Raw genomic sequence first — 26138 nt, 5'->3', positions numbered from 1 at the left:
ATGAACAGAGTGGACTACGTTTTGTATACTTTACCCTTTGCAAAAGTTTTTTTTAAATCTCGTTGTTTAGGAGTGCAAATGCGTACTTCACAGAAGAGGCGTACCCTAAAGACATCTGCAGTTGATGCGGCTGACCAAATAAATTGTAGGTTGCAAAATGTCTGAAGATTGCAAAAGAGCCAGTGTCCCTCCCAAGCCCTTTGAGATGCAATTTTACTATGAATAAATTTAATTCACTGAATATATTGCTTTATTGGCAAATGCTGGAATGAATTTGACAAATGATGTAGCTAAAACATTCTGCTGCAGTCATTCATGCCATCGCCCCGGTGAATTGCGCATGCTCATTGTGTCTCCTTCACTGTGCCCTACGGTGAATCGCGCATGCTCATTGTGTCTCCTTCACTGTCCCCTATCTTTGCCAAGCAGATTCTTCATGCTAGTTGGTGGGAGAGAACTAAAGTACGCTAGCTTTGACAGGGTGAAGGAAGAACAGTGCTCAGACGCTTCACAACATAACATCGGTATGAACAATCTAGCTAATATAAAGCATAACGGTTTATTTGTTATAATGCTGTTTATTGCATGCAATAATCATGGAAAATGCATGTCACTAACTAGCGCGTTTGTCCAAGGTTAGCCACTGCACCAACTAAGTCGCTCTGGATAAGAGCGTCTGCTAAATGACTTAAATGTAAATGTAACTAGCCGGCTACAAGGGACTATTCCAATGTCCATCTGTTGAGTAATGTGGTTGGCTAGCAAGCTAACTAGATAGTTCAGAGCACTGGCTAGTGCACTAGCAACTGTTACATAATGTTTGCCAATGTCGTACCGTCTAAACCCAAGTATAATTTTGTGTTAACTCAATATATAAATTATTACATTAATGATTTAACATACGAATTACTTAGATGTTGGCTAGTTGTCTAATTTACTGATGAAGTCAAGCCACCCCAACGCAGATGTAACTAGTTACCTAGCCTAGCCAGCATTCCAATTAGGACAATTTGGCTAGCCTTGCTAAAGACCACTCTCCAAACTGTCCTTTGTCCGAAATTGACGGTGCACAATACATGTTAAACCCGATATTAGGGCACAAAGGTATTATTTTATGCCGATGGCCCTCACCTTCAAGATACTAGCTTTCAGCTAAAGCTAGCTAACGTTAGCTATCATTGACTGCTCATTTTGAAAGATAATCCACTGTTCCTATAATAACTGACTTGGCTAGTTAAAGGTAAAATAAAAAAAATCAGGAGTGGATTAACCAGTCTCATTGTTAGGTCGTTGGCAGGATAATACAATTGTATAGCGTTGAACATTAGCTAACTAGAATAGTAAATTATATTTTTTCAATATTATAAATACATTGACTTATTAGTTACCTGATCATTAATGAATAGAAATGCTTTGCGACATTTAAAATTATCTCAAAATAAACATGAATAGAAATGTGTCTGTAAAATCAACTAGTTAGCCATCGACAAAATGTTGTAATGAATAATGTGGCTATTTAGCAAATTGAGGTGACTAAACTGCTTGAAGTAACATTGGATTATAATCTGTCATGGTCAAAACTAGAGATTAAACGATACGATCATTTCATATCACGATTATAGTGACAAATTATCAATTGGCTATTATCGCGGTATTGTTCAAATGTGCTGGAAATGTTCAAAGTACTGATATACACAATGAAATAATTTCACCAAGTGTTATATTGAAAACCAACAAGTACAATTAGCAGAACTATGCACTTTGCATAAACATTAAAATAATAACATTAAAGATGGCACCATGTGGCCATGAGGTAAATTTCTTATGCAGGTTTAAATGAACACAACCTTAAGTAAGCAAATGGGATAAACAACAAATAAAATTTGTGTGCATAAACATTTAAAATAATAACATTAAATATGGCTGCACGCCCACTCTGTAAACAAGGGAATAGCAAATGTATTATTAGTGTTACATTATAATAATTATTATTACACACGGTCGAAATTCTGTGTTGCATTTGAGTATATGCAATGACCCATGCACAAATGACATAAATACAATTGAGTCTTAAGTGATAGTAATTGCAATGAGCCCAACAATTGACATAAATACAGGAGTCTTGTATAAGAGTCTAGTGTTTCTCCTGTTGGAACACTTTTACAACCAAGTCGACAACTGCCGGATTTTAAATGAACAAAATATGTTGGTTGGGTGACTAAACGACAACGTGTTATCCTGTACAATGGACGAATAGTGTGCAAGACACACGTCGCATACAGCAGCAGAACAACGTGCAGTGTTTTTACAAAAGTAGGTAACACTGAAAGCTTCAGTTTACATTATTGACAAGCTATTTGCAAGTTAGACAGACAAAGCATGACATTTTCCCCCATTACGAAGTCCCCACATGCGTTGAGCTAGACGTTAAATTACCTTTCATTCGCAATAAAGTAACGTTAATGGGTGTTGGTTACGAAGATGACTCATGAGATTTGAAGTGTTGCCCCCTTTCGCAGCGTTTTTTTGTCGTTGCATGTTCTGCAGACAGTGACCATCTTCGATTAAACTTCCTTCAGCACTCTTGTAAAACTCAAAATACGACCACACTTCAGATGTTGACCTCTTATTAGAAGGCTGAAAAATCTCCCGATCGCTGTCACTGCCTTCCGCCATGTTTCCACACAAAATAAATCCCATGCTGCGCCTGCGTTCGACTGTTGCTAACTTTCGTTGATGCTGGACAGTATTTACCGTACGTTTTAACGATAATAAAAATTAGAAACAGTAATACTAACCGTTGGGAATTGTATCGTGAAACCGGTAACAGTTTCATCCCTAGTCAAAACATGTTGATACAACAGTACCTAAAATGGGGAGAAGTCTGTCCATAATAAAGCGCTGCTCTGCCTTCTGTTCGGTTCTAAATGTTCAGAGTAAATAACTCATGGAAACTAGAGAAGGTCAACCAAGTTGAATTCTTCTCAAGGGGTCGTTACAGCTGTAATTCAGACAAAGACAGGTTCCTACCATCACAAGTATATATTCTCCACTTCAGACACCCCCCTTCTCTCCAATCCTTACATTTTATGGTTCCACAGGAAGAGGGTAATGTTGTACTGTTTTATGTGTGATGTATGTACCTTAATGTGTTTGGAACCCAGGAAGAGTAGCTGCTAGGATCCTTAATAAACACAAATACACTTGTTTTCTTAGTTTGGTTTTGTGATGCCTGCAAATATTGTTAAAATATGTGTCTATACCCAGTCCTGTCAAGCCATAACAAGGGTCTAGGTCTGCAAATACTGCAGCCTGTTCTGTCAAGAAAATGCATACCACCTCTGACTTTTCCGAATCAGTCCTGAGGGAATCGTGTCGGCTGTTTGCAATATTCTAGAAAATCACACTCCACTGACTAACCACCTGATCTATGTGAACTGAGTCAAATATTGCAGTGGGACACAGGCCTACATATGTTGAATGTCCTGTCTTCTCTCTTCTTCAGGTGCAATGGCTGTTCCTCCTTCATATTCAGACCTGGGCAAGACTGCCAAGGACATATTCAGCAAGGGCTATGGTGAGTTAATGGTAAAAATGTTTGCACACCTGAACAGTAAGGCTAAGGAGGAGAAGCCACAATTCCACACAAAACACATGACCGCCAGGGAGTTGGCTAAAGCAGTGAAGAACAGATCAAGTTACTGTTCATAGCCTGGTCTTGCCAGAATTTGAAATGCAGAAGTCAACTGGGAATCAGTCAATGTGATGTAATACATTTTAAAATTGCACTTGGCTGGCGAGGTTATGGTTTGTTAGAAAGCAAAGCAAACAATATGTGTAATTGAATGCATCATAAACCAATTGTCATTCGTGCTTTCTCAGAAGTCTTTGACTATATGGCGGCCATATGTGTTTTATGACTCTACGAGTCTGCTCAGATGTAACATTAACTCATCAACCTCTTGTTTAACCATCCAGGCTTCGGCATTGTGAAGCTGGACCTGAAGACCAAGTCTCAGAGTGGAGTGGTGAGTCTTCTGTTACTGTCCTTTTCCCCTTTACTTTCTCCTCTGTCCCACCTGCTCTGCTCTGCCTCACTTTCTCCTCTGTCCCACCTGCTCTGCTCTACCTCACTTTATCCTCTGTCCTACCTGCTCTGCTCTACCTCACTTTCTCCTCTGTCCCACCTGCTCTGCTCTGCCTCACTTTCTCCGCTGTCCCACCTGCTCTGCTCTGCCTCACTTTCTCCGCTGTCCCACCTGCTCTGCTCTACCTCACTTTCTCCTCTGTCCTACCTGCTCTGCTCTACCTCACTTTATCCTCTGTCCTACCTGCTCTGCTCTGCCTCACTTTATCCTCTGTCCTACCTGCTCTGCTCTGCCTCACTTTATCCTCTGTCCTACCTGCTCTGCTCTGCTCTGCCTCAGCTTCTCTCTCTAATCCTGTCTATGGTTCTGTAATAACACAACCATTCTATAGGTTGTGTGTAAGGCCTGGTGTGTAAGACTGTGTGTGTGTGTCTCCCTATCTGCCATCCTAACCCCTGCTCTGTCCCGCTGCCTCCTGGATTGCTCTCTACTGTAGATGGTAAGACTCTCTCCCACAGTGTACTGATGTCTGTACTATATACAGCATGATCCGTGATATGTTTTATTTCACCTTTTATTTAACCAGGTAGGCAAGTTGAGAACAAGTTCTCATTTACAACTGCGACCTGGCCAAGATAAAGCAAAGCAGTTCGACACGAACAACAACACAGAGTTACACATGGAGTAAAACAAACATACAGTCAATAATACAGTAGAAAAATGAGTCTATATATAATGTGAGCAAATGAGGTGAGATAAGGGAGGTAAAGGCAAAAAAAGGCCATGGTGGCGAAGTAAATACAATATAGCAAGTAAAAAAATATATATATGTGATATGTGCTGGGAGATTCAGACGGTCTGATCTCACTGTTAAAATTATGTCCCGCTGATGGTAATGTCGGTCTGTTTGCATCTTCATCACTGTCCAGTGAATATTATTATTATTTTTGTCTCCATCCAACTGATCTATCCGTCCTCTCTCCCAGGGATCCAGTCACCCACCATCCTTACCTTGCATCCCTGATTTTCTTGACCTTTATTTTCCTCGCATACTTTTCTTCTCACCTGTAATGTTGTGTCTCTCCTCACATAATGCATGATTCTGTCAGGATGTCTTCTGCAGTCAGCACAAAACTGCCCGTTTCAACGATCTGCTCTTCTAGATTCTTCTTCTCTTTTTCCCGTTCTCTCACTCGCACACTCATTACTCATTCCCTCAGTCCTTTCAAACTCTTTGACCTCAACTCTCTCTCCCCTCACACCGTCGCTTGTCTCACACATTGTCCCACTCTCTTTTTGTTTCCTCTCTCTCACCCTCTCAGGAGTTCAACACATCAGGTTCCAGTAACACAGACACGGGGAAGGCTGCAGGTAACCTGGAGACCAAGTACAAGATGAAGGAGCTGGGCCTGAGCTTCAACCAGAAGTGGAACACCGACAACACCCTGGCTACAGAGGTCACTGTGGAGGACCAGCTGGCTCAGGGACTCAAGGTGGCCCTGGACACATCCTTCGTACCAAACACGGGGTGAGAGAGAGACGTCAATCTGATATGTATGGACAAAACATTAAGAACGCCTGCTCTTTCCATGACGTAGACTAACCAGGTGAATCAAGGTGAAGGCTATGATCTCTTATTAATGTCACTTGTTAAATCCACTTCAATCAGTGTGAATTAAGTGGAAGAGACAGGTTAAATAAGTATTTTTAAGCCTTGAGACAATCGACACATGGATTGTTTATGTGTGCCATTCAGAGGGTGAATGGGCAAGATAAAAGATTGAGGTGCCTTTCAACAAGGTATGGTTGTAAGTGCCAGCCGCACTGGTTTGAGTGTGTCAAGAACTGCAGCGCTGCTGGGTTTTTCACACTCAACAGTTTCCTGTGTGTATCAAGAATGGTCCATCACCTAAAGGACATCCAGCTAACTTGATACAACCGTGGGAAGCGTTGGATACAACATGGGCCAGCATCCGTGGGGAGCACGTTCGACAGCTTTTAGAGTCCATGCCCTGAATTGAGGCTGTTCTGAGGGCAAAAGGGGGTGCAACTCAATATTGGGAAGGTGTTCCTAATGTTTGGTGTACTCAGTGTATATATGCCATTTACAGGTGTTAACGTTTTAGGTGGGCAATAAAAAATCTCAGGGGAGGGGATAATATTGCCTAATAAAGTAGCATGTCAATTCGATGAAATAAATTCCCAAATAATGTTGTGCATTCTATGCGCGATAAATATTTCTCAATTTTTGGGGGGGCACTGAGCAAATGACAGGTCTGCTGAGTGCAAACCTGAACATTGTGAAAATTCTGTGCCACTTCTAGGGCGCACGTTTACTGTGAAAGCAGGATGTACCCGCTTTAAGTTAGTTTTAACAGTGGTCAAGTAGGCTACTGTGGCTATTTGATCATAATGGGGAAAAACAATGGAGAAAATGCATTGCATAAAATTTTCTCATGGAAATAGCTGTTCTATAATTTAGCCTACAGTAGCAGCCAATGTGGGGTGTTCAATGTAGTTCTACATACCATGAGACTTGTCCTTCAGACAATGAGGTGACTGAAAATGCTGTTGTGGTGTTAGATGCAAAAAAATACTTTCCAAAATAAAATGCTACATTATTCCCATACCATTATTACTGAGAATCAGACAAATCATGCTACTCCCCTATTGCTGTCTACAAATTATCTACAGTACCAGTCAAAAGTTTGGACACACCTACCCATTCCAGAGTTTTTCTAAATTTTTACTGTTTCCTATATTGTACAATAATAGCGAAGACATCTAAACTATGAAATAACACATATGGAATCATGTAGTAACCAAAAAAGTGTTAAACAAATCCAAATATATTTGAGATTCTTCGGGGTAGCCACCCTTTGCCTTGATGACAGTTTTGCACACTCTTGGCACTCTCTCATTCTCTTTGATAATGATTAATTATTACAATAATGGAGCTGGTCAACGACCTACCGTAGGGGATACGTTGAGAGCCCAATGATTCTGAATTGGGGCTTGCCTTATATAGCCCAACCTGGTTACATTTCCATAATCCACCACAACTGTCTCAATGTGGGCGGCAGGGTAGCCTAGTGGTTAGAGGTTTGGACTAGTAACTGAAAGGTTGCAAGTTCAAATCCCCGAGCTGACAAGGTACAAATCTGTCGTTCTGCCCCTGAACAGGCAGTTAACCCACTGTTCCTAGGCCGTCATTGAAAATAAGAATTTGTTCTTAACTGACTTGCCTAGTTAAATAAAGGAAAAATATATATAAAAAATATGCCGAACCAACCCATATCTACTAGATGAGGTGGCCATATATTCTGAGTCCTCCTGTCGAGGTATCCTGCGAGACCTAAGTTTATTCTGAGAAAGAGGATAAGGAGAGACTGTTCGGAATAGAGATACCTCGTTCTGAACGTGCAAGTTTCAGAGTACAGAGGGTGGGGGGTAAGAACACGAGATGTGCACAGCCGTGGTGAATTAGGTACAGAGTTATGTGAAAACAGCAACTTGCACAACCAGAGTAACACTCCTATCATTTATATAAGCCTTTAAGGTAATGCGAAGACCATTTTTCTTCTCTCACAAACGTTGATGGAGTATACTAACGGGGAAAGTTCTAGAAAGTTGAGTGAAGTTCAATCTCGTGCTTCTATGCGCAGGCTGATATTTCTTCTGTAAAGCAGTCCCGGGGGTACGTTGGTCCCAGCTTTCCATCGCAACCACATTTATATCGCTACTCCTACAATTGCGCGTGGCATCGTAAAAAAAAAAAACTAAGCACTTACAACCAGAGTTTCAAGCATTATTTAGACCAGTGTTTCCTATCGGGTAGGGGGTGATTTTATTTGTCCCTCCAAGTGTTACGTTACAGCCTTTTTCTAAAACGGATTCAATCGTTTTTCCCCCTCATAAATCTACACACAATACCCCATAATGACAAAGCAAAAAAGTTTTATTTTTTTATTTAGCTCTACGGACAATTAGTTCAACCTCGTGGCTTGCTTTTTGCTCTGACATGCACTGTCAACTGTGGGATCTTTATATAGACAGGTGTGTGCCTTTCCAAATCATGTCCAATCAATTTCATTTTTCACTGGTGGACTCCAATCAAGTTGTAGAAACATCACCAGAACTGAGCTTTTCAGTCCTTCTACATAAAAATGATGGGGGACCCCTTTAGTGATGGTAAATTCATCAGGGACCCCCTCATAATCAGAACACAACTCAAGTGACATAAATATAGCATACAAGGAGTTCTAATAGTGCATGGCCAGGCGAACCCAACTCTCGGGTCCCTCGGAAGAAATATTTAAAGGCCCATCTCTTGGCAAATTTCCTGCTTTTTCAACACATTTTGTAATGAGGCAGAGAGAGCATTGCAGTTTTAAAGCTTAAATTACAGTGCATTTATGTTGAAAAGAAAATCACTTTTGGGGAATCCAAGAAGTATTGAGTTGAAAAATGTATAATTGGTGGAGTAGTGTGGAGACCAATATCCCTGTGAGCCTGCCAGGCACATGTTCCATGGATCCCTTGGCCAAAATTATATATGAAGAGACTTGCCCACGGACCTCCTGCAATACCCTCCTTTGAAAACCCCTGTCCTAAACAAGGGGACTGTAATTGGTCAAACTTTAATTTAATACATGCCCAAAATTACCTAAAAGCATGATGTTCATGACGTTTTTACATGAAAGGCGAGGTTAACTAAAATATGACCTGACGAAAAGATATGAAAGGATTTGGGATTTATTTATTGACGATGCTATCACCTTTTTTAGAAAATCAAGGATCAGATATGACAGGATATTTGTTGGCTGTCTAATTGGCTCTTTCTGTTCTCCATCTGTACTCAGCAAGAAGAGTGGCAAGCTGAAGACTGGCTACAAGCGTGACTTCCTTAATGTGGGCTGTGATGTTGACTTCGAGGGTCCCATAATCCACGCAGCAGCCGTGGTGGGCTATGACGGCTGGCTTGCCGGGTACCAGATGGCCTTCGATATGGCCAAGTCCAAACTGGCCCAGAACAACTTCGCCCTGGGATACAAGGCTGGAGACTTCCAGCTCCACACCAACGTGTGAGTATCTCAGTGCAGTGGGTCATGACTAAAAACGCTGGTTTTGTTTTTGTGAATCACCATAAATGTAGAAATGTGTTAGATGATACAAGTTTGGTAACTGTTGCCCTGTGTCTCTCTAATAGAAAATGAATCCATAGAATGGCTTAGAACCTCATGTTAAGTCAAAATGACACGACAAGATTCCAGTTGAACGTTTACTCAGCCGTATTAGCGCAGTACATGGTTGCCATTGCACTTAGGCCGTGTTCATCAACGAGACTCCTGCGCAGGCGCACTAATAAGGGTGATAGCGCCGTAATAACAGAAATATCGGGCGACTTAAAACATGAACGTAACACCTCTAACCCTAGCAATTTGACTGGTTAACTCATGGGTCCACCCATAATGCCACCATTGACATGAATGGGGAAGGCCCGCTCTATGGATTCTTTCTCAGTAATAATGTCATGGAGCAGGGAGGTATTCATTCATTTTAGGATGGTTTCTTACTGTATCTTGCCCCCTCTCTCTTTCAGGAACAATGGAGAGAGGTTGTCTAGGAGTGTGAACTAGTGCTTGATTTGGGCATGTCTATCTGTTCTCTCTCTCCTCTTTCAGTAATGATGGGACTGAGTTTGGAGGTTCTATCTACCAGAAGGTGGATGACAAGCTGGAGACGGCGGTCACTCTGGCCTGGACGGCCGGCAGCAACAACACACGCTTCGGCATCGCAGCCAAATACGCCCTGGACAAAGATGCTTCCCTGTCTGTGAGTAACACACACAAGCACTCTGTCTATCTTTGTCTCAACCCAGGCTCTTGCTGTAGCCCCACCCCAAGCAGGGATGAAGCTCTTTGCAATTCATTCAGATTTGCTCACCAGAACACGTTCAATGACTGCCTGTGTCTCCCCCTGCAGGCCAAAGTGAACAACGCCAGCCTGATTGGAGTCGGCTACACCCAGACCCTCAGGCCAGGTGATCTAATGACTGATTGATTTGATTTCAATTCATGATATCCTCTGAGCAAGGTCTCTGAGCACAACTGTCATTTTAGGTCGAGCTATACTGCTTTACATCTCCAGTAAATTCCTCTCCTCTGTAGGTGTGAAGGTGACTCTGTCGGCCCTGATCGACGGGAAGAACTTCAACACCGGCGGCCACAAAGTGGGCCTGGGCTTCGAGCTGGAGGCATAGAGCGGCAGGGAACAAGACCCAACAACCAAGAGAAGAGCCCAGAACCAATCACCCCCATTCCCAACCCCACACACCCTACCACAGCCCTTATCCAAAACAATCATCCTGTAGACACTCCATTCCCACCTCTCTCTCACACACCACAGTCCCTTTACACTCACACACGTCGAGTGTTTTGGCAGTAATGGTCAAACCTGTGGCCGTCTTGTCCATCTTGTCTAAAGTGGCTAAAATACATGAATGGAGAGACTGAGAGGCATTCTGTAATGTCATGGCCGTTATAGTCTAGCCTTTTGGTTTAGTTGGTTAGTTATCACTACTGGTCATCTAGTTTGAAATGGAGTGTTTCAGTCTGAGTGCATAAAGGCAAGCACTGGGGATGGATACCTCCCCTTTTAGCTGACGTTGTACAGAAACACTGGCTAAGTTTTTTTGTAAATCTTCTGACTGGTTACTGAAGCGGCACTAATATTTCAGTAGGAGTTTGGCTGAGTAGTCTTCGGTAAACGTGTCGCTCGGCGTGAACTTACGTTTATTTTCCCCTTCGTATTTCATTGTAAGCATGTCTGAATGAATACCGGGTGTAGGACAGGAGGCTTAGTAAGGATGGAAGCCGGATGCATTTGAAGCCCGGTGTTCTCTTGGTTTAAAAAGAATGCCGTCTGTTTCTTTTGTATTGGTTCGAGTATAAAATGTTTCGGTGTATTTTGGTTGTGCTGTGTTCAGTTGTGGACCATGTTGTCCGTTAAACCCAGTGTGATCGTAGGATGTTTGTGATTTTGGATGGGCACAACTTCAATTGTATGCCACTTCAGCCAATTTTCTTTCAATTCCTGACTTGACCGAACTGAGATTTTAAGTGAGCCCAACCCTGAGAGGGAACCAACCATTTCACCACCGCTACAGTCTGCTGTTACTGTAACTACACTGAAGACGGGAGTCTGCAGGAGAGTTTAAGGAAGATTCTACATTACGCATACAGCGCTACAAACAGAAGGACCTATTAGGATTATTGTCGGCTGAATGCAGTTCTACATGTCCCAAAACGCAATATTTCTTCATCTCCTTGTCTTTGCTCTGAGGCCACTCGTCTTTAGAGGACAGCTGGTAGGTGAAAGCAATATGGTGAAATCTTCCCAGTAGGTGAGAAAATATGTCATTTCTACAGTGTTGCTTATATCTAACTACTCTTAAGATCTGTGGTCACATGAAGAGGGATGTGGATGTTGTTGCTCATGCTGCTTTAGACTTACACTCCTTCCTGGCTGTCATTGGTGCCCCTGGGAGCCAAACGACCCTCCCTGTATGTCCCACTCTCTGTACATAGTATACATATTCTCCTCCCGAGTTTCAACACTCGTACCTGCTAAATGACTTAAATGTAAATGTACGGTGAGACAACATTTGAAGGGATGCTGTTGTGTAGGCTCGGTCCCTCCTTTACCAAGTCATAAACCATGACTCCATGTATCTTTGTTTTCTTTCCAATTTTGTCATAATTATGAATCTTTTTGAATTGGTTGTGTTCAAGACACAGCATCTCGTTTTTTCCCCCCAACCTCAAGTAATGGAATTCTAATTAAAAAAAGCTTGTCTTGATGTCTTTTATTTCTCAATGTTATTTTGAGAATATTTGTGGTCCATTTAACACTTTAGTGAGAATAGTAGTGATAAGAGGGTTGAGATTTTAGATAACAATGTGATGAGTAGAGGCACGGTGTTTCTGAGATTGTACCATTACCAACCTGCTTATTCCAGTATTTGGTTCAGTTGGAATAATTTGCATATGTATTTTTTTATCTACAAATATTTCTGGGGGCTTCAGAACAAGCGTTATGTCCCAAACCCCTTGGTCGCTGTCAATCAGATAGCTGAATAATTCAGAAAGCATGATGCAGTTTAATCAATTTAGTATGTTAACAAAATACAACTACTTCATCACATTTTCCTGTGCTGCTCTTGGCCCTGTCTTTGTCATTGCCGCAACCAGACTCATTTGGTACGAATCCTAATATCTTCCTCTATTGCGGTGTTATTCAACTCTTACACTACGAGGTCTGGAGCTTGCTGGTTTTTTGTTTAGCCCTGATAAGTAATTTCACACATCTGTCTCAGGTCTAAATCAGTTCCTGATTAGAAGGGAACAATGAACACATGAAGTGGAACTGGCTTCGGGGTCCAGATTTGAGTTTGAAGGCTCTATTGGGAGCGGGGTCTGTGTATTACTGTCAGTAGTTTGCCTAACAGCATCGTGGGAGAATGAGCAGTGGTGCTTCACCATGACCACAACTCCTGATTTGGACTCCTCTCCAGATGTGCAGGCTATGATATTATCCCTACCTATCCCATCTCATACCTAAATGGTAATTATCTAGTAACCAAGGGGCTCGTTCCGGATGGTGCTAAGTTACAGAACATAGAAAAGACTATTATCTGACATGATTAGCCTTCATCGTGGAGATACTCCTCATTCTCAGACATACGACAATGTTTTTTCCCCAATGGTGGGTTCTGGCGAGTAACTTGGGCTTTGTTTGCTTGATGGATCACAAGAAACACAAAGTCTTTAGGCTCCAAAAGACTGGGCCAAAACAGTTATTGGAACTGACACTGTCCAGTAGTATCTTTTCTCAGGACACGTCTTTCTCGGTCCCTGTCTTCTGTCATCTCAACATCCCTCTGTAGGTCTCTCATAGGAGGTTGACCTTCGCCACAACCTGTTTACAGCCTGTCCGGGCATACACCCGGCCCCATACCACGGGGTAGTACTCTATCTCCCCTGCCAGCCTCTCAATGTTGGTACGGTCTGGGTAGAACCCCTCCCTCATCATCTCATCCAGGAAGCACTCTGTCACGTGACCTTTCTCCAGCAGGGTCAGAGGTATGAGTTCAGCTTCTGCCCACAGTGGGTGGAGCATCTCCAGAGTGTTCCGCAACAACGGGGTCAGCTCCTTGACGAAGTTGCCATGGTACTCAGACACGGTCATCATGGAGTCGCTGGAGGAGTTGTGCAGCAGGTGCTTAGTGATGTGATTGTGTCCTTGGTTGCTAAGGAACAGGTAGACCGCGTTAAGGTATTCGTTGGAGAGTTTTGATTGCACCAGATCCCGCAGCGCATCAAGCAGCTCTGGGTGAAGGTGCTCTGCTTCGTCAAAGATGAATACTGGAATTTTCTCCTCCTCCTCTGCTCTCAGCACCGTCTCAGACACTAAGATCGTCAGCGCTCGGGCGCATCGCCAGGCGTCATCCTCCAGGGGGCAGTGGTGCAACACAAAGTACTGGAGAACCAGGGGCTCCCCCACTACTGAGCGGAAGTGCCCAGCTAGGAGTCTCCCTACGTGGCTCTTCCCCACGCCGCTGGTTCCATGTAAGGAGAGGACCAGGGGTTTATTGTGGACGTAGGTAGAGAGGTAGTCTCTGAGTTGGGCTAACAGAGCCTCCATTGCCCCCTGCTGGCCAAACACCTCCCTGCATAGAGTCTTCTCTAATCCCTCCAGGTCATACCTCAGGACATGGTCGTCAAGGTTTTCTATGGCATTATACACCTGTATGGAGGGATAAAGTACAGAATGAGACATTAAAACACAGACAAAGAGGAAGTTGAAGATCAACCTCACACACATACACATTACCTGGAGGAAGAGGATGGTGCAGAGGAGGAAGAGGCAGTTCTTTGCTCGGCTGTGTTCCTTTATGACAGGGGCCCTGCACCCCCCTCCACTGGGGAACATGACCCGTCGCGATCTCTTCTTCTTCTTCCTCTTTTGGAGGAGCGAGGAGAAGGTCGTGGTGGTGCTGGAGGGGGTCAACCCCTCAAAGGTGAAGATTTTGGGGCTGGTGCGAACAGGGGCCCCAGTGAAGAGACCAGCCCCTACCACTGGCCCTACTACACCCAGCCCGGCTAACTCCAGCCGTCGTTTCTTCATGGTCAGGTATTTCTGTCTAATGCGAACCACAGCACGTAGAGAGGATGAGAACTGGTAGAAACTCTCAGCGCCTGTCCACGACCCCCTCCTTTCACTCTCTCCTTCGCTTTCTCCTTTCTCTTCGCCCATCTCTCCGTCTGTCTGGGACCCAGACAGTCTGTCAGAAACATCTTGGTCGCCCATCTGAGAGAGAGAGAGGCTTTAATCATTCAATTACAGTCACAGTGAATTACGATCCGTTTTCTTTTTTTAAGAGGGCGGAAAAGATACCTCGCCAAGGGATGCCAACTATTGAAGAATGTACTTATAGATGCATTTAACATGCTATATGATACCACTAATGTATCGGTTATGGTGTTAGATTTACTATAGTCGTAAAGTTACATGGAAAAACCCAGAGGGTTACAGCTTAGCCACTGAAACTGAATTACTTCTTAAACCGTCTATAATAACTTGCCTGTCACTGAACAAATAGACCGGTAAAAAATATCCAATATTACACATGCTCAGATATGTCAGTATCAGATAGTACCTGGTCAAATGACCTGGGTATCTAATTGTGTCAATATATTTGACAAATATCCTTGTTGAGGTATTGCAACTCAACAAGGATATTGTGTCATCCTTTCAGGCCGTAAATTTATGTGCAAACAGTCGCATCTGACTGTAGTCAAACTTGGCGTGTAGTGCTATCCTCAGCCATTTCCTCTATTCAGATATAGGCTCAGATCCTAAGAAGTAGCAGACCGTGAGAACTCATTTCACGTAATGTGACTCAACATATGAACAATTATCTACGAAGGTTTCAGAGCATTTTTTTCTGCTGATTGACAGATAACGATTACGGGAATAGAAGTGAAGCCATTAACCCTATTTCGCAGTTGCGGAAAGAGTTCTGAGGCAAGATTTCAGCCCACACCAAAACTTCCTGATAAGGAGATCAGAGACTAGAACGTTCTCCAATAGAACATACTTTTTTCAGCATCCCAAAACACACAAATTACTACAATCATGTTTTGGCCTGTGTCTCGAGAGAAAGTGCTTGGAGGCCTATAGTCCACTACTGGTTGTGCAGCACCTTGTGTGGCTGATTAAGTTCATTCTCTGCCACAATATAGTAATAACACGTTATATCAAATCATTATAGTGCATTTATTTAATCATTACAAATTGTTGTAGTTTTACAGAAACAGACAACTATTATGACAAGGGGTTAATTACAGGCACTTGGTCCTCACATATTTTTCAGATGTTCCAGCTGAAATAGGAAACCTCTACTCTCCACCAAACAAGCAGAGGTTTTTCCACACAGTGGATCGCACAATGATGTTCACTCAAAGTTAGACATCATTACTTACTTTAGTTTATTGTGTGTTATGATGGCCTCCTGAGTGACGCAGTGGTCTGAGCGTTATTATAGTCCCGTTTCATACCCGGGCTGTGCCATAACCGGCCGTGGCCAGGAGTACCAAAGGACGGTGCACAATTGGCCCAGCGTCGTATAGGAGAGTTTGGCCAGGGGGGGTTTACTTGGCTCATCGCGCCCTTGCAGCTCCTTGTGGATGGCCGGGTGCCTGTAGGCTGACCCGGTCGCCAGTTGAAAGGCATTTCCTCCCTCAGATTGGTGCGGCTGGCTTCCGGGTTAAACTGGCGGGTGTTAAGGGGCACGGTTAGGTCGGTGGATCACATGACTCCACCTTCGCCTCTCCGAGCCCGTTGGGGAGTTGCAGCGATGAGACATTATCAAAAAGGGTGGTAAAATTAAAATACAAAAATAAAGTGCGTTATGATGTGAACAAAACATATTTTGAGAGAGAATGAGGTCATGAATTAAACTAATTTGCTTACTCTAAAGTGCATTCATAAAGTATTCAGACCTGTCAACTTTTTCCACATTTCGTTACATTACAGCTTTATTTTAAAATTGATTAAATAAAAGAAATCCTCATCAATCTACACACAATACCCTATAATGGCAAAGCAAAAACGGGTTTTTAGAATTTAGCAAATGTATTAAAAAATAAAATATAGAAATACCTTATTTACATACAGTTGAAGTCTGAAGTTTACATACCTTAGCCAAATACATTTAAACTCCGTTTTTCACAATTCCTGACATTTAATCCTACTAAAGATTCCCTATTTTAGGTCAGTTAGGATCACCAGTTTTATTTTAAGAATGTGAAATGTCAGAATAATAGCAGAGAGAATTATTTATTCCAGCTTTTAACACATTCCCAGTGGGTCAGGCATTTACATACACTCAATTAGTATTTGGTAGCATTGCCTTTAAATTGTTTAACTTGAGTCAAATGTTTCGGGTAGCCTTCCACAAGCTTCCCACAATAAGTTGGGAGAATTTTGTCCCATTCCTCCTGACAGCTGGTGTAACGGAGTCAGGTTTGTAGGCCTCCTTGCTCGCACACGCTTTTTCAGTTCTGCCCACAAATGTTCTATAGGATTGAGGTCAGGGCTATGTGATGGCCACTCCAATACCTTGACTTTGTTGTCCTTAAGCCATTTTGATACAACTTTGGAAGCATGATTGGGGTCATTGTCCATTTGGAAGAACCATTTGCGACCAAGCTTTAACTTCCTGACTGATGTCTTGAGATGTTGCTTCAGTAAATCCACATCATTTTTACTTCCTCATGATTCCATCTATTTTGTGAAGTGCACCAGTCCCTTCTGTAGCAAAGCACCCCCACAACATGATGCTGCCACCCCCGTGCTTCACGGTTGGGATGGTGTTCTTCGGCTTGCAAGCATCCCCCTTTTTCATTTTTGGTTCATCAGACCAGAGGATATTTCTCTAAAAGGTATGATCTTTGTCCCCATGTGCAGTTGAAAACCGTTGGTCTGGCTTTTGATGGCGGTTTTGGAGCAGTGGCTTCTTCCTTGCTGAGCGGCCTTTCAGGTTATGTCGATATAGGACTCGTTTTACTGTGGATATAGAAGTGTTTGTACGGGTTTCCTCCAGCATCTTCACAAGATCCTTTGCTGTTGTTCTGGGATTGATTTGCATTTTTCGCATCAAAGTCCATTCATCTCTAGGAGACAGAACGCGTCTCCTTCCTGAGTGGTATGGAGGCTGCGTGGTCCCATGGTTTTTATACTTGCGTACTATTGTTTGTACAGATGAACGTGGTACCTTCATGCGTTTGGAAATTGCTGAACCAGACTTGTGGAGGTCTACAATTTTTTTTCCTGAAGTCTTGGCTGATTTCTTTTGATTTTCCACGATGTCAAACAAAAAGGCACTGAGTTTGAAGGTAGGCTAATTGACATCATTGTATTTCAAGGTCTATCAGAAGCTTGCTTCTAAAGCCATGACATCTTTTTCTGGAATTTTCCAAGCTGTTTGAAGGCACAGTCAACTTAGTGTATGTAAACTTCTGACCCACTGGAATTGTGATACAGTGAATTATAAGACAAATAATCTGTCTGTAAACAATTGTTGGATAAACTGTTGTGTCATGCACAAAGTAGATGTCCTAACTGACTTGCCAAAACTATAGTTTGTTAACAGGAAATGCGTGGAGTGGTTGTAAAACGAGTTTCAATGACTCCAACCTAAGTGTATGTAAACTTCCAACTTCAACTGTATGTATTGCAAATTCGTTACATATTGCACAAATTGCAATTCATAACATATCATTAGAATTTTAATTCTTAACATATCATACGAAATAGATGATTGACATCAACAAACAAATACATACCCAGCAATTTCTCCAGTGTTTTTTCAACATTGAGAGTGTGTCAAACTCAAAACTCGTCCAGTGTCTATAGGAGTCCACACTTTTCACTATTAAATTAACACACTGCATAGAGTAAACCATTCTTCTGCCTTGACTTTCCGGTGAATTGTAGTGACCACTCATGACGCTATTTGTTCGTTAAATAAAGTCCCCGTGTGCAATCTAAGTGTCACATGATCTGTCACATGATCTCAGTATATATATATACGCCTGTTCTGAAAGGCCCCAGAGTCTGCAACACCACTAAGCAAGGGGCACCACCAAGCACCATGAAGACCAAGGAGCTCTCCAAACAGGTCAGGGACAAAGTTGTGGAGAAGTGCAGATCAGGGTTGGGTTATAAAAAAATATCAGAAACTTTGAACATCCCACAGAACACCATTCAATCAATTATTTAAAAAATGAAATATGACACCACAACAAACCTCCCAAGAGAGGTCCGCCCACCAAAACTCACGGACCAGGCAAGGAGAACAACAATCAGAGAGTCATCAAAGAGACCAAAGACAACCCTGAAGGAGCTGCAAAAGCCCCACAGCGGAGATTGGAGTATCTGTCCATAGGACCACTTGAAGCCGTACACTCCACAGAGCTGGGCTTTACAGAAGATTGGCCAGAAAAAAGCCATTGCTTAAAGATAAAAATAAGCAAACACATTTAGTATTTGCCAAAAGGCATGTGGGAGACTCCCCAAACATATGGAAGAAGGTACTCTGGTCAGATGAGGCTAAATTGAGCTTTTTGGCCATCAAGGAAAACGCTATGTCTGGCGCAAACCCAACACCTCTCATCACCCCGAGAATACCATCCCACAGTGAAGCATGGTCGTGGCAGCATCATGCTGTGGGGATGTTTTTCATCGGCAGGGACTGGGAAACTGGTCAGAATTGAAGGAATGATGGATGGCGCTAAATACAGGGACATTCTTGAGGGAAACCTGTTTCAGTCTTCCAGAAATTTGAGACGGGGAGGGAGATTCACCTTCAATGGCCCTAAGCATACTGCTAAAGCAACACTTGAGTGGTTTAAGGGGAAACAGTTAAATGTCTTGGAATGGCCTAGTCAAAGCCCAGACCTCAATCCAATTGAAAATCTGTGGTATGACTTCAAGATTGCTTTGCCTTGAAGGAGCTGGTTATGCATGCTCAAGTTTTGTATTTTGTCTTGTTTGTTTCACAATAAAAAATATTTTGCAAAGTGATAGGCATGTAGTGTAAATCAAATGATATGGACCCGCCCAAAAAATCTATTTTAATTCCAGGTTGTAAGGCAAAAGAATAGGAAAAATGCCAAGGAGGGTAAATACTTTCGCAAGCCACTGTAAACTGAAACAGACTTTTAAATAACGGGGGCAATAAGTAACAGATTGGATTAGTTTAGAAAAATCTATGTTATGTATAAATTAATGTTCATGCAAAAACATCCATATTGAAACATCCATACAATTCCAAAAATCTACCTGTAATAGAGCATGCTGAGAAATGTGATAATGATGGGCGTGGTTTACCTTTAACACTGGTTATTAACACCAACACTAGGGTTGTTTTACACCAATGAGTGCTATTTTAACACTTATAGAGTTCATTTAACACCTGAATCAACACTAGAAATGTTACACTGAAAAATCAACACTAGGTTACACCGGCCAATTTGCTGCGTACCATACAAAACATAACATATCATACTAAATGGAGGGAGATTTACTTTTGATATGTTACGTCTACCCCCGAGTCCAGGTTGCCTTCACATGTACAGGTAGCGAGCGGCCTAAGAGGTGATGTCTCCATTCCACACATTGTACAGCAGGGCTCTCTAACCTTGTTCCTGGAGACCTACCCTCCTGTAGGTTTTCGCCCCCCAGTTGTAACTTACCTAATTCAGTTTATCAACGAGCTAATTATTAGAATCAGGTGTGCTAGATTAGGGTTGGAGTGAAAATCAACAGGAGGTAGCTCTCCAGGAACAGCTTTGGAGAGCCCTGTTCTAGAGCCTTTCCCTGGCTGCATTCCAGAAGCTTTCTGTCCCTCTCCCAGACCCTCGCTGCTCTCTGCTGACTACATTTCCTTCCTAGCTCACACACACACACACTGAAATAGAGAGTAGCATAAATGTTCCTCTGTGTCTTGTGTAACATATAGGTTTTCTTGTGTAAGGCAGAAACCAGAAGTTTGTGGCTTGTTTTTTGAATTATTCTAAAACACACTAGATCTCACTTCACACTTCACAACCTGTTTCCATTGCTGAATATAGATTTTCAAGTTCTGGTTCGGTGGTTTAGGTGGAAGCTTTTCTAACCCTGATAGTGAGTGTGTGTGTGTGTGTGTGTGTGTGTGTGTGTGTGTGTGTGTGTGTGTGTGTGTGTGTGTGTGTGTGTGTGTGTGTGTGTGTGTGTGTGTGTGTGTGTGTGTGTGTGTGTGTGTGTGTGTGTGTGTGTGTGTGTGTGTGTGTGTGTGAAGCTGGCCAGAGGCCTAGAAACACAGCTGCAAATACCTCACCCAGAAAACCGTGTAAGCAATGAAGGGGAGAAATAGGAGAGGGAAGAGGAGGAGAATAGAATGCAGAAAGAGAAATTCTGGAAAACCAGTCTGCTTACCTTGAACGTATAGGTAATACCAAGCCTCCTATAGACTGAGTTCTTCACTAGGCTCGCTCCATGAGTTTTGTGGGGAGAGAACAGTAAACTCCTTCTGTGGAACTCTATCACTGGATAGTGAGCTGGTTTCAGATCAACTACAACTACGATACCACTCCTATCTCTCTATCTCACCCTCCCAATTCCTGCTTCTGGCCTTTGCAGACTCCTCCTCTTCCTTCCTATTTTTCTCTTGTTCTCTCTCTTTCACCTTCTCTTTCACTCGCTCTCTCTCTTTTTGTCTTTCCACCCACTATCTCCCCCCTTCGGCTCTTCCATTCATGTTGTTGAGATGAGACTGAAAATCAGGCTATTGTGACTCTCCTCCTAGTCATGCACCTAATGACCTTTACTCCCAGCCTGCAGTCATGGATAACTTTGTTTAATTAATTTATTTACTTTGTTAGAGGTCCTCTGCTGGGTGGTGGGATAAATGTTTGCATATTTTATGTTATTTGCCTCACAGCAAATATGAGAAGAGGAGACCGACACCCAAGCAGTGGGGAAACTATTAGGGCCTTCATAACGTAAGATCTATGTGAACGTGATGATTGGTAGCCAAGAGCTCAAGGAGAGAATTTGTCATATAATAACAAATCGTAACAATAATGGAGTATATGACATAGATAGTTGGTAGCAGAGAGCCCATGGAAAGAAGGTGAATATTACGCCGGGTGTCGTTTTGCATGTTTAAGTCACGAGTCAGTCAGTGACCATGTTCTTATGAATGGTTGTCATGGTTGTGAACAAGGACTACCTTTAAGACAATATGGGCTCTCCCCTTGAGTTATTTTCTGCTATTGTAAGTCGTATATGTGTAAATAAAACGATAACAAAAACGTCACAGGATTAGGTTCCCTCCAAATCCATTTCATACAATAGGTTACATTCCACAAAAGTTTGAGTTTTTGTCCTATGATTGAAATAGCTTTGCACTAGCCCCAGGCAACATACCTTTTAACACCACGCCTATTGTCTACCTCTCCTCATCCTTCAGAATGTCTCTGTGTTAATGTCCCAAATAAACATGATGCTGCTAAAGAGAACAATTCAGGAAACAAAGTGATATTAATTGCTGAGAGGGTGTGAGTGTCTTATTAGCGAGTTTGGGGTAGTAGTAGAATGTCTGTGTGTTATTAAAGGCCCAATGCAGCCATTTATTTATTTATCTCAATGTCAAATCATTTCTGAGTAACAAATGTAGTACTTTACTATGATTGTTTTCAGTCAGAATGGTGAAAAGAAACAGAAATAGCTTCTTACCAAGAGCAATTGTTCTCGCAAGAATTTGCTAAGACTGTCTGGGAAACCTGAAAACAGCTGTTACTGGCAGAGAGGTTTGGAACTCTCTTTCTTGTTGGTCTATTAATGGTGACGTCACCAGGCAGGCCAAAACGCCATCCCACAGAAACAGGCTGAAATTTCAGGCGGTCTTTTCAGACAGCTCTTACACTAAAAGGGCAATATCACCATTTTCACAATTTCACAGTATTATTCCAAACTCATAGTATGGGGAAATAAGTAAAACACAGAAAAATCAAATTTTTGACTGCACTGGGCCTTTAATGAGTGCATGTTAATGAGTTTAGGCTTGGTGTGGTCGTTTTGAAACAGGAAAAGGGTCAGTGTGTTTTATGTGTAGATTAAGAATATTGCAAATCTCTTTTTTTGTAAGTAACCACTGAGTTAACCTTGTCTTGCCTTCACTATAATATCTTAAGGATCAGAGAGAAGGTTAATCTCCTTCAAGGTTGGGGTCAATTTAGTCTTCAATTCAGGAAGTGAGTTATAATGATATTGAAATATCTTCCTAGAAAATGTACCACACTCTGTATATATATATATATACACTGTACGTGTCTGTCACATGGAAATAACCACAACCCAAGCTACTGTAGCATTGTTCTCTCACTGGCAAATCTCATAGTTCTGGGCTTGACTCTATGACTCACAGTTTATAGTTTACTTTCTTTAACCTTACAGCTTAATTTACCATCTTTTCGTTCCCTTTACACAGAAGTCACACAGAAGTGACTGGGCAGACTGTGTGGGTGGTAAATAAAGTATCATTTAAAAGGAGGCCCTTTCTAGGAAGTCTTAATTTTGACAATCATGAACCTTTGAGGATCTTGTAAAACAACACTGTTACAAATGCACGGAGGCTTGTTGTGCAATTAAACTGAACATCTTTACTTCAGACCAACATGTTAGCCACTCATACAAACTCGTTTGACACCCACCAGTGGCGGTCGATGCCGTTTAAGATGAGATGAGGTCATTTTTTTAATGATCATGGCTTTATTTCTATTACAGCATATTGGATGACTGACATTCATATTCCATTCATCCAGTTCAAGGCAACATCGATAGGTTTAGGCTACTACATGATACTAACATTTCCCCTATAACCATCATGAGGTTGCTACAACCTAGCCTATGAATGAAAGTTCACAACATATGTGCGCAGGTCGAAGGAAATTTGAGTAATCAAGGCGACAAACATTGACACATTCAATACCACCTTGCACACACTTGCCTGCATCTAACTGATATAGGGTGTACTCATTAGTCCAACAATTGCAAATGAGAGTTTCTATTGGACAAATTCAGGTATGTTTATCTCCATTTTGTTACGTTTGCTTCCGTTTAAGAATATATATTTTTTGACAGAATCGGTGGAATGAATACACCATGATCACACGCAAACACAGGTCACTTTCATAGCAGCCACATACAAACAACATGATCCCTGTGATCGTTGTATAATTCCTTCTCCCATCTACGCTCTCTCCTCCTCTCACCATTTCCCTTCGCTTGTGGACTTCAGTGCACAACACATCAGCTGTCTGTGACCAGGCAAAAAAAAATGTTCAAACCTTCATATCATAACCGCTAACCGCTACACACAGCCTAACTCGTTGTCACAATATTAGCTAACGTCATAGTCAACGTAGCTACTAGAACTAATTAGTTAGTAAACCTAAGCAGTTTAGCAGTTACACTGGTGGGCCCCAGTGGCAATAAATGTATAAAACCAAAAGCTTACCTTGACTTGGAAAAGTTCCAGTGTTGAATAGCCATAGCCAGCAAGCTACCTTAAATAGCATCCCTCTCTGTTTCAGCCAGGTGTTTGATTAGGCTAAATTTGCTAGCTGCATTCACTAGTTACATAAGGGAAAATATAACGAAATAGCTCTCTCTTTCTTTCTTGCTTCTCCTTAATTTCTGAAGAAATGTATTGGTTCAAAACTTTTCAATTATTGTCTTTCTCTCTCTTTGAGTCAACTACTCACCACAGTTTTGAAAAAAAAATGTTTCTTCAGAAATGAAGGAGAAGCAAGAAAGAGAGAGCGGGTTGTCATTTTTTTCCAGTTTCACATACTTAGCTACCAAATACAGCTAGCTAGTTTAGCCTACTCAAACACACTGCTCAAACACAGGGATGTTATGTTAGCTAGCTGGCTATGACTATCCAACACATCATTGGAACTCTTCCAGGTCAAGGTACGCTTTTGGTTTTTACTCATTTATTGCCACCGGGAACCGCCATTGTAAGTGCTAAACTGCTTACTGACTGCACACTGTAACAATACTGCATGACTGTAGCGAGTTTACTAACGTGTTAGTTCTATTAGCTATGTTGACTATGACGTTACTTTAGCTAATATGTTGACAACGATGTAGGCTGTGTGTAGCATGATATGGTTTGGCTTGGAAAGATTTTTTCACCTGGTCACATACAGCTGATATGTACAGTTTCATTAAACAGTACAAGCAAAACACCAATCTCAGCGTCAACAGTGAAGAGGTGACTCTGGGATGCTGGCCTTCTCGGCAGAGTTCCGCTGTCCAGTGTCTGTGTTATTTTTCCCCTCTTAATATTTTCTTCTTGTTGGCCAGTCTCCAGCATCCCGGAGTCGCCTCTTCACTGTTGACGTTGAGAAGGGAGTTTTGTGGGTACTATTTAATGAAACTGCCAGTTGAGGGCTTGTGAGGTGTCTGTTTCTCAAACTAGACACTCAAATGTACTAATCCTCTTGCTCAGTTGTGCACTGGGGCCTCCCACTCCTCTTTCTATTCTGGTTAGAGCCAGTTTGCGCTGTTCTGTGAAGGGAGTAGTACACAGCGCTGTACGAGATCTTCAGTTTCTTGGCAATTTCTCGCATGGAATAGCCTTAATTTCTCAGAACTAGAATAGACTGATGAGTTTCAGAAGAAAGTTCTTTGTTTCTGAACATTTTGAGCCTGTAATCAAACCCACAAATGCTGATGCTCCAGATACTCAACTAGTCAAAAGGGCAGTTTTATTGCTTCTTTAATCAGAACAACAGTTTTCAGCTGAGGTAACATAATTTCCAAAGGGTTTTCAATGTTTGAGTGTTTCAGTGTGTGTATCAATTAGCCTTTTAAACTGACAAACTTAGATTAGCTAACACAACGTGCCATTGGAACACAGGAGTGATGGTTTCTGATAATGGTCCTCTGTATGCCCATGTAGATATTCCATTAAAAAATCTGTCGTTTCCAGCTACAATAGTCATTTACAACATTAACAATGTCTACACTGTATCTCTGATCAATTTTATGTTATTTTTATGGGGAAAAAGTGCTTTTCTTTCAAAAACAAGGACATTTCTAATTGACCCCAACATTTTGAATGGTAGTGTACAACTGGAAGGATTGAAAGCAGCCAGCTACCATATACAACTGGAAGGATTGAAACCAGCAAGTGATTCCATGGTACAGGTTGACATAGCCGTGGGAAGTAGTTTGGGGATGGGGGTGCTGGAAACTTTTGCCTGCACTGCAGATGGCTATATACAGGACTATTAAAGGCAAAGTGCCCACATTTTGTTTAAAAAAATAAATATATATATAATTATAAAAAATATATATATATATATTACAGCACCCTCAGCACCCCTACTTCCCGACGCTATGCAGGTTGATCTCCGGGTTTGGGGAGAAATGGAGATGGTGAAGGTAAACTAAACTCAGCCATCCTCATCGCCAAATGTTACAAATGCACAGAGGCTTGTTTTGCAATTAAACTGATTGTCTTTACTTCAGATCAGCATGTTAGAAACTCGTACAAACTCGTGTGACACACACATCGGTGCATGCACACCGTGCACACCACACATTCTTAAACTTTAATATATAAAATATTGGACAAAACGTGTTGAATAAAAAATCCAGACAGGTGACCTGTTTGCGACCTTTTTGACCTTTTGCGATAACTTGAAACTAAGATATCTCAGCAATGGTAAGTCATATCCTCATAAAATAGTGTTTTGTGTTCTGACATGAACTTATAAAAATGGGGTCTTATTCTCAAATTATCCTATGTATTTACACTACATGAACAAAAGTATGCGGACACCTTATCGTCGAACATCTCATTCCAAAATCATGGGCATTAATATGGAGTTGGTTCCCCCTTTTTCTGCTATAACATCCTCCACTCTC

General features: G+C 42.0%; 2 protein-coding genes across 4 annotated transcripts; one reads left to right on the top strand and one right to left on the bottom strand.

The window, feature by feature from the left end:
* The first annotated feature begins 370 nt into the window (after positions 1–370).
* On the top strand, positions 371–11949 carry LOC124048702 (voltage-dependent anion-selective channel protein 2-like). Of its 2 annotated transcripts, XM_046369730.1 has the most exons (9): positions 371–524; positions 3506–3577; positions 3979–4028; positions 4585–4587; positions 5411–5616; positions 8951–9172; positions 9773–9923; positions 10074–10131; positions 10259–11949. In XM_046369730.1, exons 1-9 carry the CDS (start codon positions 437–439, stop codon positions 10348–10350), a joined length of 942 nt encoding a protein of 313 aa, XP_046225686.1. In that variant the 5' UTR covers positions 371–436; the 3' UTR covers positions 10351–11949. The 2 variants fall into 2 exon arrangements, with proteins under 2 accessions (XP_046225686.1, XP_046225687.1); XM_046369731.1 differs by lacking the exon at positions 4585–4587.
* A 280-nt stretch (positions 11950–12229) lies between these two features.
* On the bottom strand, positions 12230–20845 carry tor4aa (torsin family 4, member Aa). 2 transcript variants are annotated; one of them, XM_046369728.1, is made up of 3 exons: positions 20631–20845; positions 13983–14459; positions 12230–13895 (listed from the first exon to the last, which is right to left on the bottom strand). In XM_046369728.1, exons 2-3 carry the CDS (start codon positions 14457–14459, stop codon positions 13041–13043), a joined length of 1332 nt encoding a protein of 443 aa, XP_046225684.1. In that variant the 5' UTR covers positions 20631–20845; the 3' UTR covers positions 12230–13040. The 2 variants fall into 2 exon arrangements, with proteins under 2 accessions (XP_046225684.1, XP_046225685.1); XM_046369729.1 differs by lacking the exon at positions 20631–20845 and adding an exon at positions 15635–16237.
* Positions 20846–26138: the final 5293 nt, after the last annotated feature.

The sequence above is a fragment of the Oncorhynchus gorbuscha genome, linkage group LG11, assembly GCF_021184085.1.
Source record: "Oncorhynchus gorbuscha isolate QuinsamMale2020 ecotype Even-year linkage group LG11, OgorEven_v1.0, whole genome shotgun sequence".
Classification (NCBI taxonomy): Eukaryota; Metazoa; Chordata; class Actinopteri; order Salmoniformes; family Salmonidae; genus Oncorhynchus; species Oncorhynchus gorbuscha.
The sequence above is the reverse complement of the archived record's forward strand: the minus strand, read 5'-3'. Positions and strand labels throughout refer to the sequence as shown.